This window comes from Poecilia reticulata, linkage group LG22, assembly GCF_000633615.1.
Source record: "Poecilia reticulata strain Guanapo linkage group LG22, Guppy_female_1.0+MT, whole genome shotgun sequence".
Classification (NCBI taxonomy): Eukaryota; Metazoa; Chordata; class Actinopteri; order Cyprinodontiformes; family Poeciliidae; genus Poecilia; species Poecilia reticulata.
In genome coordinates, this window is record NC_024352.1 from 7,192,777 (window position 1) to 7,204,459 (window position 11,683).

Sequence of the window (11,683 nt, forward strand, 5' to 3'; positions counted from 1 at the left end):
CTTGTAAATTTTAAGCAAATTTAATTTAGGATTCAATCAGTTGTTTTGGAATGTGAACCTTATCCAGAAATCACTTTTGGATCTCTGATTTTACAGTTTCTGTAGCGTAAACTGAAGACATTTACTAACTGAATAAAATGTCTTTTTTTTTTTTTCCCCCACTGATGGAATAAATCCATCAAGGTTTGCGTTATATATAAAAAAAAGCTTTTTTTATTGACCTACAGGAATTTTGCTGCTTCAAATGTTTAATAATGAATTGATCATTTGAGAATTTTGTCCAAAATAACCTTTTTTTTTTTGTAATATATCTGCATGAAAATGAAATTGAGTTATTTCATTTTGTTTGTGATGCAGTAACAAATCACACGCCCCATCGCTTGGGTCAGCGGGGTCAGGGGGCGGAGCCAGCAGTCCAGGGGGCAAGAAGCCAGAAAGACGACACCGCTGCAGTCCACGAAACAGTGAGCCAGAGACGCACACACAAGGTAGGAGACAAGGCCGAGAGTCAAAGCAGTGAGACAAAGACACTGATGAAACGAGATCAATCATGCCAAATCCTAAAATGGCACATCTGTCTACAGAGACGCTAAAGAACGTTACAATAGAGCCTCTTTTATTTTCTAAACTGAAATATAACCGTACTACCAAATTGCCACATATCTATTTATGGATTTTTTTTTACATTTTCCTTTTTTATTTGACTGACTTGGTTTTCTTACAGTCTTACTGCCCCTTTTGCATTCAAACAAACAAGATGGATTTCCCTTAGTTTTACTTCGTCTGTCCTTTTTCTGTCATAAAGCCCTGCCAAAAAACTCAATGAGATGGAAAAATAAAAGCCAGGATCAACATGCTGAAAAGATGTGGGGGTTAGGATGGTGATGGAGACTGAGGTGAGAAGGTGGGGAAGAAGGGTTGTCTGGGCAACCGCATAGCTGAACCCGTCCCTCAGCGCTATCGTTTTACCTCCGCCACAATACCGGCCTTGTTGGTGGGCGAGAGAGGGGGTAGGAGAAATGGAGGGGAAAAGGGGGGTGTCACATACCTGTAGAGTCCTGCATGGGATGAAGGGAACCTTTGAGCTCTGTGATTCAGACGCCGCAGTTCAGCCTCATCACCCACATGCTCGCATGTGCAAAGACACTGAGGGACATACCCGCCCTCACACACTTTATTTATTTTTTTCTTTAAGCTCTTGTTAATAAAAAAAGAACGGTATGTACCACTTTACGTGCCCCTTACAGCACACGGGGACATCTGAGGCGGTGATGATGGAACAACTTGAAGAGACAAAAATGAATTGACTTTTCATTTCTACTTGTCAATTTTTTTTTTTCTTTAGTTATACCCATAAAATTTATGGAATAGGTCTCCACAGTGTGGGGTCAGCTCCAGAGGAAGAGTCTCGCAGGGTCAAATGTGGATGTGGGCTCCTTTGAATATGTAGAAAGTTCCTTTGATTTTTACAGCGTGTTAATACTTTTAACATGCAATTCTCACAAAAAATATGGCAGAAAGATGTGCATTCCCTCAAATTGTGTGCAGAAAAATGTTATGCTCAACATTAAATTCGAACAGTTGTATTTATCTGTGTGGATTTTAGTCAGTCATGAGGGAGCTGGGGTTAGGGTTGCATAGGGCAACCATGGGGGCATTGTGGCACAGCAAAGCTCATGTGTGTGATGAGCAAAAAGCACAAAAAAGCAGACTTTGGTGACACTTCCCTTTGCCACAATCTGTTTATTGTAATTAACTTAATTTCAATTTTATTTGCAATTTCCTCCACTGTCTCCACGTATTTCCATTGTCTGAAACTTAACTTTGAATTCAGAGGCTAACTCAGACCTGCCCTCTAGTGGACGTAGAACCAAACAGCCATGCCAGCCCACTGTCAAGCAGCTCAGTGATGCTCGACAGCTGTTGAATTGGATATTAGGAAACGATAAATTCATGACTGTAAATTACCGTGATGCTTTCATGTGAATGATTCTAAAAGTCACTGCAATTTCTGGGGATAAACAGGGTTACCTGTAATATTTCTTTGCTCAGGCTTTTTGTTCTCCTGCGAGACACTTTGACGCATATTAAAGCTTCTCACGCAGTGTTCTCCATTGTTTAAATACATACTTTTTTTTTTTTAAATTGCATGTGCAGGAGTTTGGAGATGTACCGATTCAAAACACCAACAATACCTTGGAAGAAATATTTTTGACTTAACAGAATTGGAGGGATACTAAGCAGCTTCTTACACACACAAGCTGTTGTACAAGGAAGCTAAATTCAATTCTCAGTTTGAAAGTGTGAAAGTTTCATGATGCCCACACTCTGGTGCTTCAACAACAGCAGCATATATGACGGACAGGAGCATGTCACCATGTCATCAGCTGTCTGTTCTGGTCTACCGGGCTCTCAGTACAGCTCCGGAGATCAGGCTGACTCAGCTAGATGTACGACACAAACTGCACATTAACACACACACACACGCACACGCATACAAACACCTCGTGACTGGGTTTCCTGTAAAACAATCAGAGCATGAGGGTCCAAAGGATAGGAAGCAAACGGAGAGGGAGAGAGAGGGGAGGAATGTAAGATTGTAGAGGCGGGTGAGGTGAGACAGGAGGGCAGTGGAAGCACTGGAAATAGAAACAAGACACAGATCCGAAACTCCTTCAGCAGTGAGAAAAGAGAGAGGGAGACAGAGAGTTAAAGACTACAAATATTCCAACAAAGTTGCAGCTTGGCCCGGTATATCCAAGCGCAGTCCAACCCGAAATACCACACACACACATTCATATACACACACACACACACAGCCGCCTACGCTTTGCCCTTGATGCCCTCTCTTTCTCCGTGTGTGTGGCTATCGCCGTGGTGCCAGTAAGGCAGCAGCCTGGCTTGGCTCTCACAGCGTCCATTCCCCCGTAAGGCCAGCTCCACGGGCCCTTTTCCTCAGAACCGTGCCGCTCGTTGAGCAGAAACAGATGTTGTGCTCCGTCCCCTCTGTTCCTCCATCTTGGCTCTGCATCATCACCACCGCAGATCCTGTCTCACACTCAGGAAAAACTGGAATTTCAGCAGAAACAGATGGAGCGGCTCTTTCAGCCCCTCTTCTTTTGCTGCTACGTCATCGCAGAGGGCTGAGAAGTCTGCAGAAACCAGATGTGTACTGTATAAGTGCTGCGTGCACCGTGTCGGTTCCGTTAATGCGACGTGAGAAAAATTAGGGTGATTGTGAATAATGCGGCGGTCTGGAACCCTATGGTGTTGTATCTGTGGAGCCACATGAGTTTAACAAATAAAAGGATTTTTTTTTTCCAAATTAAAGAATAACTGGCTTTTTTTTTTCTCCTCCAAAATTTTACGTACGTTTTTAATAGACTTTTGTTTTGTGGTGAATTTTAAGTCAAGTTTATTTATACGGCGAATTTATAACAGCTGCTAACCAAAGTGTCGTGCGTTTAAAATAATCAAACGAGATGAAACGAAGCCAACTTCAAATAAAAAACTTGGTTATGCATGATTGAATATTATGTTTGCATTTCCTGTTCCACTTACGTTCCGAGTTTGAAATAAATCGGAATAAACATCATAAATCACAAGTAGTCGCAAAATCAAGAGTCGTGTTTCTGGTAATCTGAGCATCAGATATAACACCAAAGAACTCTTGCATTGCCTGATGGATTAACGGTAACATGTTGTGCATTTTTTTTTCATCGCTTTAAAATATTTCCTACCCCGCTTAGCTTAAAGCATGTCTAAGTTTAGCTGAACTGTGGCCAAATGGCAATTACAGGGTGACTGTAAATGCAAAAGCATATGGTGTAACGGTAGCGCGTGTAGCGGAGGGGAGTCGGTAAAGTTGAGCAACGGGGCCAGTGGTATCGGTTACATGTCAAAATGAATGTATTGCCTCCTGCTAATATGTGCTAATATGAACTAATGTGTTAGAGGTGATTTTAGACCAAGTTAAACTAGAGAAACAAGTAGTCTATGTTCATTTTTTCTTTTGGTTTTTCATAAGCTGAGCAGAGGTTTTACAGCTGAGATAAAAAAAAAAATTCTTTTTTTTTTTTTTTTTTTACAAATTACAGTGCAATTACTTCATGTGCAAATCTAAATTACATTTTGGAATCACCCATAAAATTTCGACTAATTTGTTAATCCGTGGAATTGTTTAAAGGAACTCCGCCCCTCCAGATATATTATAAAGTGACTTTTTTTATTTTTATTTCCTCCTTCAAACAAATCTGCATCTACCTGGCTTTGGGATTCCAGTCAAAGTTGCTACTGTGCAGGATTATCCCGCGCCCCCCAAAAAATTATTGCTCAATTTTTTTTTTTTTTTTTTTTTTTTGGTGAAGCAGATAATTTTCGGAGCTCTTGCTAATTCCAGTTTCTCCCAGTCACATGTTAAAGTGTTCCTGGGAAAGACGTTGAACCCTAAAGAACTTTAGAAGCAGTTTTAAGCGAAAACACATAGCTTGCCAAATTGGAGTCATGACTCGGCAGTTATTTTACATCTTTACAAGCGTCTAAAAGCGAGTGAGAGCTCTCTATTACCGGACTGTTTCAGTGTGTTGCTATGGTGATAATCTCTGTGCCTCTCACCCTCCTACCCTCCCCAAACAAAACTCCAGCCCCTTCTGGTCAACCCAAATACGGCCATGTTTGGAGGGTGAAATGGCGAGATGGAGAGCAATGAAGTGGAAGGGGAGAATCTTTAGAGCCTGGAAAGTTGACAGCTGGGAGAAGTGACAGACGAGATTAAAAAAAAAAAAATGGAAAAGGGGGGGGGGGGGAATAAAAGACAAGAATTTAGGGATGTGAGCCTAAATGGGGCATCTAGAGAAAACGGAAAACAGGAGGTGGATTTACCAGCAGAGGAATGCCTCTCCCGCTGATATCGTCTAACAGGGATTAGAAGGGGAGGTTGTTCTCGCCAATCACAATAAGTACAACAGACATTTCCTCACCCAGTTGACTGAACCATGACATACCAGCAGTAAGGCCACTGCAATTTCAACCTGCAGATATTGTCTTTTGTTGTCGTTTCTTTTTCTATTTACAGATTGAACTTTGTTTGACTCAGAAATATAACTAGTGTTTGTTGACGCTTCTAATCTTACGAAAAAGCAGCTTAATTGATCAGTTTTCCTCATGGTGAGTTTATATACCTCATGCTAGGAAAACATGGTGAAGGCGTCATGCTGTGGGACAGATTGTTTGACTATCTGCCATTTATGTGTAAAAGAAAATCAAATTTTCCAGTTCTAACAATCTCAGCGTTTTTATGGGATCTACAACAGATTAATGTGAGTAGTCATTAAAAACGGATCAGATCAGACATTTAGCTTGCAAAGATAGAACTTTTAAATTACAAGTTTAAACAGGGTTTGCTTTAGTAATGTCACTGAATAAAACACGCACCTGATTCTTGGAATGAATCGTAAGAAAATTTGTTGCAATCTGATTTATAAAAAAAAACCACAACTGTTATGTGGGAAAGCTAAAATATGCCAGTTTTTCCACTTAGTTTTTCTTCATTGTGACTTTGACGGAAGAGTCAATAAAAGGATAAGCATCAAAATCCATGTTTCTGTTCTTCTTTTTCTTAAGTTTGGTCAAGGTTGGAATGAAAGTTGCTCAATGGATAAATAGAAAGAAAATAAATACTTTTTTGCTGCAATGTCGAAGTGGCCTTGGACAATCTGTACCTCTACAGTCAAGTTTTTTTTTTTATTACTTTGTTCACCTCTTATGCTGTGTGCTCAAACAGCAGCTACTGTCTGTGGACTTTTCTTTTAGTTTCTAGTATGTTTTTTAGGGTTGAAAAAGGTTAAGGTTGTTACAAATAAAAAACATACATGCAGCTTATATTTACAGAAATTCATAGTTTACAAATGTAAAGATTTTTTTTTCTTTTTCCTCTTTTCAGCTGGACTTTTGGCAAGCAAAATGGATATTTTAATCCAAAGTGAAAGAGTTTCTGTAGTTTCGTCATTCCATGTACATGTTTATATACACATGAAACCTAATTATTGAGGGGATGTATCAGTTTAAGATGGGGAATAGGAGGATGCAATTATGAGTAAAGAATTGTTTATTTAAGTGTCTGTAAGTTAGGCCTTGGACTCCTTATGCCAGTTCTGTCCATACGGTCCTCAGATTTTTCTGCTCTGACGTGCTTGACATATGAATATTCTTGTTTCGTGATTGTCTGCAGAGCTCTAAACTTCCAGCAAATGCCCATTCTGTTTCCGACAAAGTTCTCTAATTACCCAGCCAGAAGTGACGATAATAATAATAATTCAGCTGATTTATCCAAATGTCATCATTTATCCAATTTTCTTTGTTCGGTTTTCTTTCTGGCATGTTTCTACGAGCCAGCTGAGCTCACTGGATGCACAATTTGCAGCCTGGTGCTCTTGCGCTGTCTGCTGAAGTTGACTTGTGTTGAGACTTCTTCCGTCAGTAACAACTTGTACACTGAAGAGTGTTGCTATTGTTGTGTGGTAGCTCTAATTTCACTTATTTGAGGGGTAAAAAAAGGGATTTTTGAACCGAAAATTAACTTTTAAATCTTCAGTTCAATTTTTTCTTTTAAAATCTTCTTTTGAGTAAAAATTTACCCTTTTCTCATTTCCCCATTTAACAGCAGTTTTCTCCAGTCTCTTCTCATTTGATGAGTGTCTCACTTTTTAATCCCTTTCATGAAAACTCTGGGCCCCAGCCCTGAGAACCGAACCTTCACCATGGCAACCACAGTTTTCGGCATGTCCCTGACAACTTCTCCGCTCTGCGTGTTTGTGTGTTTGAGTGTGTCTGGCCCAGCTGGTGAACACATGGAATGCTCACTATGCAGCAGATGATAATAAAGTGGAACCCATCGTCTGCGCTCCTCTCCACCCACCTACATTTATCCCCTCACCTCCGATCCTTTTCTCGGCTATTTTGCCACTTTTTAAAAAATTTTCTTTCAATTAAACACCGCTCTCTGTTTATCTTCTCCGCTCTTTGAATCAGATGGACTTCTATCACTTTGCTTTGTTCTCCCTGATTAGAGGCCTTTAAAAGATGGGAATCTGACTTTGTTTCCTTAGCGCGACACACCACACGCACCCTGTGGCCCAGTATTTGTGTGAAGTGGGGGCTGAGTGAGCGGCCGTTGCCACATTTTTCACATTTTTTCTCCAGGCCCTAAAGGTCTTTTTCTGTCCCAGTGCAGACAGACTGCGTCTAAGAAGAACCGGCCGTCATGCAGGAGGAATGCAACCTCCTCAATGTCAGAATAGCTCACTTTTATCAAGGCCCTGCTTGCAAGCCACTTGGCTAATGTAGAGTTAATTTTTTTTGTACTATTTTTAACAGATAAATTGTAGGGTGATATCAGATTGAGGCCAACATCAACCTGACTTTAATGTTGTGGACCTTGAAAGTTGTGTGCATGAGTGCTTGAAACCTAGAATGAAGTGCAGAATTATTGTCTGAGAACAAGAGCTGCTGATTCATGAGGTCACTTTTYTTTTTTTTTTTTTTTTTTTTTATAAATTGTAATTTCCGTTTTGGCATAATCTTTGTTTAAAAGATAATGGCTCTATAAATATTGTTTTATCATCTGTGTGCTTAAGATTAGTTTTATTAAATTTTAGCCTGGTAAACACCAGATGGTGGTCGTTATGTTTTGATGTCCAGAACTCTAAAAGTGAAGCCCTGATGCCCTTCTTTCACCTGGAGACACGATGATCCGGAAAAGCAAACGATTGTGCTTATATTTAATATCTGTCTCATGATGATCAGATCCTCCGATAATGCTGTGAGGTTTAATGATGAAACCTTGATCACTGTCGATGATTTGTAGTAGCTTGGAGTTGGGAGTTTATGCTTTGCATTATCCTGAAATAAACCAAAGTGGAAATGAATTTATCTCTTGGATGCTGTGGAACTACAAGTTGCCTATTCATGAGTTTTGGGCTCTTTAGCATGACAAAAACTAGAAAAGTCCTCTAAAACATTTTTTTTTTTGTTAAACTCTGTCGGAAATTAGTTAAAGGCATTACCAGATGCCAGATGGACAAGACTCCCATATTACAAAGTGTATTTTGGTGACTTGTATTATAGCCACGCTTTATTTTTAGGCAGTGATTCATACTTTTACTAATAAACTGAGATCAGTGGTGTGCATCTGCTCTGGAATATGTGATGATGTCATGAAAGTTAACGTAATCCCTGCCTAAACGCTCTCTGAGCCCCGTCCTTCTTTTCTTCTTTCATCCTCCTCCTCTCTGCTGATCCATGCTGTGCTCCTCGTCCCTCAATTTCCGCGTCTCTTCCTGTCTAATCTCTTACCCAGACTCCTCCAGACTGTCCTCTCGCTTGATATTCTGTCCTTCAGCGCTCGGGTTTTAACTGTCTTTGCGTCCTTCTCTCTTCCTCTCTCTCCCTGCCCCCGTCTTTCCGTCAGTCTGTCCCCGTTAATCGAAAACAGGCGGTCGGACGCTGACGGGATGTGAGGTCAGACGGGGATAGAAAGTAAGGGTGCGTAGGCAGCGTGGAAAAAAACAGAAGGGAGAAGGACACGAGGGACGGCGAGCACGGAGGGGCACGTGGAGTAAGACCAGGAGGAGGTCAGGTTTCTCTTTGTGGTTGATGTCGATGTCAAACGCTTTAGCAGCTGGAATCAACAACCACAGCGAGTCTAAACAGTGAGCTGTGAGAGAACGCAACAGAATCACGGTTTATTAGTCTCCAGAAATATTCGCGTCTCCTTCCTCTGTCACCAGCAGCGCCTGTGGGTTGGCCAGCTTACACTCATCTTTCGGAATATTAGTGTTTTGTCTCCAGTTGTTATGACCACAGCTGTTCACACAAGAAAGTTGTTCACTTTAGGCTTATTGGAGTCGGGACAACTTCAACCTTAAAACTGAAAGTAGCCCTCAGAAAGTAGCCCTCACAAAAAGCAAGACAGGGATCTGGGAAACAAAAAGCAAACTGCTGCGACAAAGGTTTAGTCATTATGAAGAATGTCTTTCATGCTTTTGACAGCAATTGATACAAATATAAATGTTAAACAGTAATTTAATCCTGGGATAAATCCAGCTGTTCTGTGAGAGTCGTGATGGAACATTTATTAATCGGACAAACGGCATCCTAAAAAACCTAAGGAACACAAATTGACAGATTCAAAGGGAGAACAGAAGTGTACATGCGGGTTTAGGTTTTCATGTAATGCAGATCTCAAGCTCTGAACGTCTCCCTTCAGCACTGTTTAATCCATTGTTCCAAAATGGTAAAGAATTTGCCATAACCACAAGGCTAAGTACTTGGCCATCATTTTAAACTGACGGCTCAGGCAAGCAGAGCAGCTAAGGTTCCCTTTGTGACTTTCACATGAGTGAATCTGTTGACTGGACAACTATATTTGTAATGGGATCCCCGTATCCAGCCTTTCTGAAAAGTAGGAAGGCAGCCATTGCTAAGAGAGCTCATGTCACTGTGCTGCAAAGCATTTAGGGAATACATGGAACATGTGCAAGAAGGTGCTCTATAACCTCCTTTATATTGCGCTACGTGTTCAGAAAACTAACACTGCACAGAATTTGGTTTACGTCTTTCCCTGGCGAAGGCAGCATCATGCTGAGGTGATTTTCTTTTGCAGCGCCAGAGAAGTTGATGGGTGTTGATTGGACGATATGTAGGGCCAAATACGGAGGCAAGTTTTAGAAGAAAACCCTGTTGAAGGCTGCATAAGACATTAAAGCAAGACAATGAATCTCGGCATACATCCTGAGTGGACTAGTCAAAGTCTAGATTGGAAAAAGTTATCTTGCAAAGAAAATTGGGGACAATCCGGGCGAAAAAAAGTTTGTACATTGGAGGTTCCACAGATGACTGAGTCAGGGGAACACAAATACACTCCACACACGTTTCGGTATGTTTGCTACTGAAAGTGCTGAAACCAAAATTGTCCTTTTGATTTCACTTCACGATTATAACCAGCTTTGAAAAGCTCTGCATAAAACCGGAGAAACGTCACCATTCTTTGATAAAAGGGTGGACCAGACCAGGCCACTGGGGGTTAAGAGTCTGCCGTTTTTATTTCACGAAAGACAAAAATTGCGATTAATTCAAGCGGAGGGATGAGGACTGAAGTCCTGATTTAAAAACGGATCACTAACGAGCCAGTTTGTCACGCACTGATGCAGATCATGCACTTCACCTGCTGAACTCGTCTTGCGCTGCCAGACTCGACACACACATCTGCACATGGCGGCTTAATTACTCTCCTCCTGTTTGTCCATCACCGTTCGTCTGTAACCTGATGCCACACACACGCAGTCTCTCTTATGCTCTTGTTTTTAATTCCAACACACATGGAGGTCAGGTTGAGGTTGTAATTCCATGACATCATTGTTGCCATGAGTCATAAGTTAGCCCCCAGGCAAAGTGAGGCTCTCGCCCCCCCTGTCAGAGTGGCCTGAGCACAGGCACTCAGTCTCTCTATCACTTGCACTGAGTACGCAAGTAATCATAAATTCAGTTTATATGCATCGGAACATCATAAAAATGCTCACGTGGCGTATCGTACCGTATCACTAATGTTTTCTTTCTTATTTAAAGAAGGAAGTTGCACTGAGTAAAACTTTAAGAGCACACCAAGGCTCAGTTGTTGAGAACCACTTGTCATCAGGTTTTTGACCTTATCAATCTTTTATGTTGTATTGAGACAAATTGTTCAGGGTTAGGTTCTAATTGCTAAAAGTCTTACCAGAAGCATTTTGTTTCATTGGTGAGTGACTGCAGAGATTAAGCAGGGCTATATTTTTGAATTTTTGAGGCAGTTTTTTTTTTTTTTTAGATTTGAGATCATTGTCCTGTTTCAGCCAGACTTCAATTGTTACATTTCTCACAGTCAAGTCCTTGGACAGTGAGGAGCTCAGAAAGTTTTGCTGCAGCTAAGAAGGAAAAACAAATGTTCACCCTGCCACTTTCATGCTTCATATTACTCGGTAGCTTCTAACAGTAACTCTGTTAACTTCTCTTTGACCGATTCTTTTAGATGTTAAACATCAGGGCGATTTTTGGTAATACTCCCATCTGGACTTTTAAGAGGCAATCGCAAGCTCTCGTCTCTTTGATCCAGTCTGCAAGGTTTGCTGTTGCGCTTTAGGTCGTTGTCCTGTCCAAGGTTCAGCTGTCTGACAAATGGCGTCAGATTTGACTGTAAAACTCTTTGGCATACATGAAGGCCCCCCCACATACTCACTCCATGCTCAACTCCGCGGAGGTCCATGCCTACCCCAAAAAAGCAGACATCCGACAGCATTTTAAATGATGTACAACTTATTGATGAACTCCTAATTGCTAGGAAGAAACCTTGCTACGCGTCTAAGATTTACGAGAGGTATAAATTGGTGGCGGTGATCCATACCACCACCACCACTAGATTCATCTTGGATTGTGCTCCAGTCACTTCGGGAGTGAATGTAGATATGATTTGCACATAGAAAACCATACTAACTCGAAACATTTTTCTTTTTCCAAAAGCTTTAGTTCTATCGAGTCGCTCATGAACATCCTGTGTGTTTCCGAATGATCAGATGGAGAAAGCAGGTTTCCTCTGGTTGGAAAACCTCCTTCAGGGAACACACAGGGCAGGGGAAAAACTTCCATGTGTCCA

At 41.2% G+C, this 11,683-nt stretch overlaps 1 protein-coding gene across 5 annotated transcripts in view; it reads left to right on the plus strand.

The window, feature by feature from the left end:
* Nucleotides 1-11,683, plus strand: part of fndc3ba (fibronectin type III domain containing 3Ba) — a 103,987-nt gene that overhangs the window by 56,773 nt on the left and 35,531 nt on the right. For all 5 annotated transcript variants that reach the window (XM_008399213.1, XM_008399215.1, XM_008399217.1 and 2 more), the window contains one exon: nucleotides 358-488. In XM_008399213.1, coding sequence (XP_008397435.1) covers nucleotides 358-488 — 131 coding nt within the window. The remainder of the gene's footprint in view (nucleotides 1-357; nucleotides 489-11,683) is intronic.